The sequence below is a fragment of the Myotis davidii genome, unplaced genomic scaffold (assembly GCF_000327345.1).
Source record: "Myotis davidii unplaced genomic scaffold, ASM32734v1 scaffold902, whole genome shotgun sequence".
In the NCBI taxonomy this organism is placed as follows: Eukaryota; Metazoa; Chordata; class Mammalia; order Chiroptera; family Vespertilionidae; genus Myotis; species Myotis davidii.
The window spans coordinates 3,288,486-3,295,630 of NW_006293951.1; the positions used below are offsets into that span (position 1 = coordinate 3,288,486).

Here is a 7,145-nt window from a genome sequence, read left to right on the forward strand (position 1 = left end):
GGTGTCATTCCTCCTTCGCCGACTCCATCCACACCTTTGGGGACCCCTGGACCTGCTGGGGTTGGACCCCAGCACTTTTTGCTCCTATGAAGACATTAGAAGCACTAGAAGGTGTGCCCCCAGTGGGAAATAGGCTTGTTTTTTTTCTGCTTTATGTATTTATCTCCACACAGATATGTTCTATATTCCTTGCTGTATTTTCCATCCTCCAGTTGTCTGTTATGACCCCCAAAACACTGAATATGGAATAAACATTTATATTTATCGGAAAAATTTGTTTTTCAAAAGCATGTATTTGTTCCAGATTTTACATCCTGAAGTCCAGACTCTAGATCTACAGAGCTGTGATATTTCAGATACTGCTCTGCTGCACCTGGGTAACTGCAGAAAACTGAAGAAATTGAATTTAAATTCCTCAAAAGAAAACAGAGTTTCTATAACTACAAAAGGTATGTTTATTAACATTGAATGAATTGGTAGATTACTATTCACCATCTGGTATAATTTAGGAACAAAAAGGGGAAATATGTCAAAAGAAAGTATGAAGATGTCACAGAAATAGGAAGTATGTTTATGAACAAAAATATTCAAACTAAGATAAAGAATCCAAATTAGAATTCTTGTTTATAAGCAGTGCTGAAAGATAAGAAACACACTGGGCAAGTCACTATTTTAGACATTTTAAAATAAACATGGGTGGATACCTCTATGTTTTAAATATTTTGCCTTATACAGTGGAAGAAGAAATGACTAGTTTATACTTTGTTAAGGCTTTTTGGATGCAATATTACAACAGAAAGCTAAATTATAAGATTAAACTTACCAGGCAACTCTCCTATCAGTGTGTACAATGCATAGTTTTTAAATATAGCCAGACAATTGCATTTTTCAGTGTCATTATTACGTGAATTAGTGGATTTTGTTTTTGTTTTTAAAGATATTGACTTTAGAGATGAATTAGTGGATTTTTATAATTTTTTTTCCAAAATAGGATTTTTTACCCTTTCTTTCCTGTAAGAAAGAGGGACTTATTGGCTAAGTTTCTGGAAAATTTTGTGGGTTGTTGACTATAGTTTTCAATCATCTCAGTTAGCAAGTTAGGATTATCACAATATTGCAAAGAAGCATAAGTTTTTAAATGTTTGTACAAATAATGACTCATTAAAAATAACTTTCATTCTGTACAATGATGAATAAAAGAAAAGTTCTTTCTTAAGATATGAAAATAATAAAGATGACCTACATACACATTTACCATCATCTATTTTGTGTATTTGCCCATAAAGGTATCTTTTCACAGTGGACTGAAGGGCCCAGAATCCTGAAGTACTCTTTTATTTATGTGGCACATTATCACGTACCAGTCTCCAGTGTGCATTTGCATCAGTTTATTAGTAAGATTGGTCCAGGCTAACAGAAAAGGAGCGTGGTGGTAGAAAAGGGCAGAGTCAAAGAGGGGAGAGGGAATACATAGATAGGTATGATTCCTAAGGATAAGCATGGAAACATTACTCAAGACATTTGGACAATTTAACTTTGATTTTTCTTTAGAGGCCACAAGAAAATTGACTTTATTACTTTAAAACTTTTGTTTTAACAAAAAGGAGAATCATGTACTATTTAATTACTTAATATAGTTCTGAATGACTTGGCTATTTCCTAAAAGCAAATCTGCTCTCTAGTCATAAACAATAAAAGCTGACCATTAATGGCAGATATTCTGAAGAATATTATACTATAGGTTGTGTAGAGAATTCCTGAAACAGTCCAAAGACTTTTAAATAATGGCATAGTCACTGATAGATAAGTATATCCTCACAGATGAACTGTTTTGAAAGGGCTGTCATATAAGTAGATATATCAGTACTGGTGTTCAGTTAAATGAAAATTAGTCATATTTCTCATCTATATACATTTATAGCTCATTGATACATAATTGTGTTTCGCCCAGGAATAAAAGCTGTGGCTTCATCTTGTGCATACCTGCACGAAGCTTCTTTGAAAAGATGCTGCAGTCTCACTGATGAAGGAGTCCTTGCTCTTGCACGCAATTGCCGGCTGCTAAAGGTCATTGATTTAGGCGGCTGCTTGGGTATTACTGACGTGTCCTTACACGCATTAGGAGAAAACTGCTTTTTTCTGCAGTCTGTTGATTTTTCAGCTACTCAGGTAAATGAAATACAGACTTGAAATATAGAGGTTGTATGGGGTTTTCCAATGTCTTTTCAGTGACTCATTAGAAGAACATAATTATTTTTATTGAAATTGTTGACTATTTTATGCTTTGGTGGTTAAATAAGTGCAGTATAATTTGGCACATTCTGCTCAGTTATTTTAAGTAAGGGTGGGAGGTATGTGTAGCTAAAACACATATTTGCTGAATGGGAGGCAATAAAGTTATATCTAACTGATTAACAATTTTTAGAAAATTTTAGGTCCGTCCCATTTATGTGCTGTGTTGCTTTTTCCCTTTGCTTAGGTATCTGACAATGGTGTGGTTGCGCTTGTTAGTGGACCTTGTGCCAAGAAATTAGAGGTAACGTAAAAATATCTATAAAGATGATGCTAATAAAAATTTTATATTACCCTCAGAAATTATTCTTTAAACCTAGCAGACAACCATTTTCAATTATGTATTTCCATGAATTTTTGGGGTCTCTAACTCTTTCTTCCCAGAGTAAAGAAAAATTGGTAAAGTAGGAGATAAAGTGTATTTTAAAATAAAAACCTATTGCCTTGGCCAGTGTGGTTCGGTTGGTTAGGGGTTGTCCCATACACCAAAAGGTTGCTGGTTCAATTCCCAGTCAGGGAACATGTCCAGGTTGTGGGTTGAATCTCTAGTAAGGGACATGCAGGAGGCAGCTGCCAATGCACATTATACTCTCACATTGATGTTTCTATCTCCCTCCTTCTCCTTCCCTGTCTCTCTAAAAAAAGGTCAATAAAAAAACAAGCAAACACCCATTTTACTTCTGATGAAACTTCTTACTTTCCAGAAGTTTTAGCTTCTAACATATTTAAGGATAGTCTTATTTTGGATGAAGAATGAAAATTTATCAATATAAACTTAGTCTTTAGAATTTTCATGTCCGACTGACATTTCCACCAAGACTACTTATTCTCTTGCCATCATATTTTTCTGGATCTTCGAAGGGATCCATAAAGGCCACGACTATGGCATAAAATTGTGTTTAGCTGAAGATTTTTGAGAAACGACCAATGCAAAAAAAGAAAAAAGAAAAGCTTTGAACTACCACCCTCATTCCATCTGCCTGAAAGCAGAGCTTCTAAAAGGATTCACTTGCCATCAAACCCCCTCCAAGGAAGACTTCCCATACTGCAGAGGCCACTCCTATCATGGAGAAGTCAGATGAGAAATTGCATAAACAAAAATGGTCACAAGACTACCATACCTGTTGTTTTTCTCGAAGGGTCCTTTCTTTCTCCCCCCAGCCCTGCCCTTCCCTTATTAAGATGGTATATAAACTCTAAATTCTAGCCTTTTTTTTTTTTTGAGGCATAGGCATGAGCATGCATGTGAATAAACTTTGTCTTTCTTTCTCTCTTGCTAATCTGTGTTTTGTCAGTTTAATTTTCAGGCCTCCGAAAACAGAATGTCAGTGGAACAAAGAAAAGCTTTCCCCTTCCCAGTAACCACATTGTACAGCCATTTAAAAAGATCTTGGATTAGTGTTCAGTCTTTGGATTCAATAACCTGTTTCTAAATATATTTAGAAGCCTTCTGTCCTAGGATTTGGGGTTCTTCTTTCCCAGTTTATAGTGTTTTTAAATTTTTATTTTTTATGTTAAAATATATTTTTATTGATTTCAGAGAGGAGAGGGAGAGAGATAGAAACATCAACGATGAGAGAGAATCATCAATTGTTTGCCTCTTGCTTGCTCCCTTCTGGGGATAGAGCCTGCAACCAAGGCATGTGCCCTGTCCAGGCATTGAATCGTGACCTCCTAGTTCATAGGTCAGTGCTCAACCACTGGGCCACACTGGCTGGGTGCCTTCAGTTCTTTAAAAAAATTACATGTAACATCTAAATATCCTCCCTCATTTCTTTCCACTTTCTTCCTTCAGAGGTAAACAGTATTCTGAAGATTCCTATGTATCTTTCCTTGTGTATTTGGGTACTTTATCTTTCTCTCTCTGTAATACTGTTTTAAAATTTTACATGGTAGTTTCCTAATGTATGTGCTCTTTTAACAGTTTGCTTTTCTATTCAAATTTACTTTATAAAGTTTTCAAGTTTTATTGAGGTATAATTTACACACAATAAAATTTACCCATTTTAAGTATACAGTGTGATGAATTTTGGTAATTGTTATACATCCCTGTAACCACCACCATAATTAAGATTATAACATTTTTGCCCTAGTTGGTTTGGCTCAGTGGATAGCGCGTCAGCCTGTGGACTGAAGGGTCCCGGGTTTGATTCTGGTCAAGGGCATGCTCAGCTTGCAGGCTCAATCTGCAGGAGGGGGCTTGCAGGAGGCAGCTAATGAATGATTCTCTCTCATCATTAATGTTTCTCTCTCTCTCTCTCCCTCTCCCTTCCTCTCTGAAAGCAAAAAAATATATTTTAAAAAAAAGATTAGAACATTTGTGTCACCCCAAAAAGTTTTCTCCTGTATCTTTGTAGTCAGCCCCCTGCCATAGCCCCAAGCAACCACTGATTTACTTTGTCATTATAGTTTTACCTTTTCTAGAATTTTATATAAATGTAATCATGAAGTATATAGTCTTTTGGGTTTTTTACTCTCTTCTTTTACTTAGCATAATGATTTTGAGATTCACCCATGTTGTTGAATGCATTACTATTTCATTCCTTTTCTTTTTTTGCTAAATAGTATTCTGTGTCTGGATATGACACAATTAGTTTTTACATTGACCATTTGGTGGACATGTGGGTTGTTTCATTTTGCACTATTATAAATACTGCTGTAGACATCTGCATATAAGTCTTTATGTAGACATGTGTTTTTCTTTTTCTTGGGTAAACACCTGGGAATGGAACTATTGAGTCACATAGTACTTTCATGTTTAACTTTATAAGATACTACCATACTGTTTTCCAAAGAGTCTGAGCTAATACTGTGTTTGAGATGTATGTCTATTAATACAAGTAGATATTTTTATCTTATTCTATTATATTAATGAATCACCATTTACCCAGTCACCACTTCTTTACCATTATAAATAATACTGCAATGGGTATATTTATAAATTGTTTCCTTGTACACATGTACAAGGGTTTCTCTATAAAATGGAGATCAGCAGCTGGAATTGCTGGGTTCTAGGGTATACTCATCTTTAGCTTTGATAGATATTGCCAAATAGCTTTATAAAATGGTTGGGCATTTAACTTATAAAGCTGCTATACCTTACAAATTACTGCAGACTTACATTAGTTCTTTCTGTAAGATTTTTTCTTACAAGTGGACATTTGGTTCTTTTTGTATCAGAATATATCCCAAGTTTTTTCATACTGTTATTATAAACCTATTTTTTTCTTTTGATTACCCTTCATTTTTAAATAGGAGATTCATATGGGACATTGTGTGAATCTGACTGATGAGTCTGTAGAAGCTGTCCTTACTCGCTGTCCTCAGATACATATATTACTGTTCCACGGATGCCCCCTGATAACAGGTTAGTATGATAGACTGCTTGGGCTCAAATCCTGCTTTTATCTTTTAATAACTGTGTGACCTGGAGTAAATTATTTTACCCATTCCATTATTCCATGTCCTCATCTGTAACATGGGTATAATGACAGTACCTACCTCAAAAACTTGGTCACGATGATTATCTGACAACACTTTACATGGTGCCTAATATAAGGGCTCAGTAAATGTTAGTCATGGTGGTGTTCATGGTGATAAGTGTTAATAAATGTTAACTATGCTGAGGATGAGAATGGTGGTAGTGGCCATGATACTAAACAATGCTTTAGACAATAAAAGAATTTATAATACCACATCTATCAAATAAGCTAAATGACCTGTTATCTATACTCTCATCAGGCTTCAGTGAAGTATCACATTTGTAATGTGATACTTCACTGAAGAGGAATAAAGTAGTCACAACCCATTTGGCCTGTATAAGAGCCATGATACCACATGCTCCCAAAAACACAGCACCTCACCCTCTTTTGTATTACCCCAGACCATGCCACCCTTCCCTCTGGCCATCACCATACTGTTGTCTGTGTCTATGCAGTATACATATATGTTCTTTGGCTAATATGTCCTTCACCTTCTTTCATCCAGTCCCGCCCCCTCTCTGACAGCTGTCAGTCTGTTTCATGTATCCATGCCCCTGTTTCTATTTTGTTCGTCAGTTTATTTTGTTCATTAGATTCTACATAAGAGTGAGATCACGAGATACTTGTCTTTCTCTGACTGATTTATTTCACTTAGCAAAATACTCTCCAGGTCCCTCCATACTGTCTCAAAGGGTAAGAGATCCTTCTTTTTTACAGCTGCATAGTACTCCATTGTGTAAACGTACCACAGCTTTTTATTCACTCATCTACTGATGGGCACCTGGGTTGTTTCCAGATCTTGGCTATTGTAAATAATGCTGCTATGAACATCAAGGTACATATTCAAATTGGTGTTTTGGGATTCTTAGGGTATATTCCCAGAAATGGGATCGCTAGGTCAAAAGACAGTTCTATTTTTAATTTTTTGAGGAAACTCCATACTGTTTTTCACAGTGGCTGCACTAGGGTTCTTTTCTCCACATCCTTACCAGCACTATTGTTTGTTGAGTTATAGATAGTAGCCATTCTGGCAGGTGTGATATCTCATTATGGCTTTAATGTGCTTCTCTCTGATGATTGTGACATTGAGCATTTTTTCATATGTCTATTGGCCATCTGTAAGTCCTCTTTGGAGGTGTTTATTCAGGTCCTTTGCCCATTTTTTAATTTGGTTGTTTGTCTTCATGGTGTTGAGTGTATAAGTTCTTTATATATTTTGGAAATTAACCCCTTATTAGATGTATTATTGGCAAAAACATTCTCCCATACAGTGGGTTCCCTTTTCATTTTGTGGATGGTTTATTTTGCTGTGCAGAAAGCCTTTTAGCTTGATGTAGTCCCATTTCATTTTTTCCTTTTGTATCTCTTTCC

The 7,145-nt window shown here is 35.7% G+C and overlaps 2 protein-coding genes across 2 annotated transcripts in view; both read left to right on the forward strand.

Annotated features, from left to right (window-relative positions):
- Window positions 1-7,145, forward strand: part of DENND5B (DENN/MADD domain containing 5B) — an 831,092-nt gene that overhangs the window by 586,228 nt on the left and 237,719 nt on the right. The gene's annotated exons all lie outside the window — the stretch shown is intronic.
- AMN1 (antagonist of mitotic exit network 1 homolog) overlaps window positions 1-7,145 on the forward strand; it is a 34,830-nt gene that overhangs the window by 22,050 nt on the left and 5,635 nt on the right. The window contains exons 3-6 of the mRNA XM_006767825.2: window positions 305-449; window positions 1,952-2,169; window positions 2,480-2,536; window positions 5,548-5,659. Of these exons, the coding sequence (XP_006767888.1) occupies window positions 305-449; window positions 1,952-2,169; window positions 2,480-2,536; window positions 5,548-5,659 (532 nt within the window). The remainder of the gene's footprint in view (window positions 1-304; window positions 450-1,951; window positions 2,170-2,479; window positions 2,537-5,547; window positions 5,660-7,145) is intronic.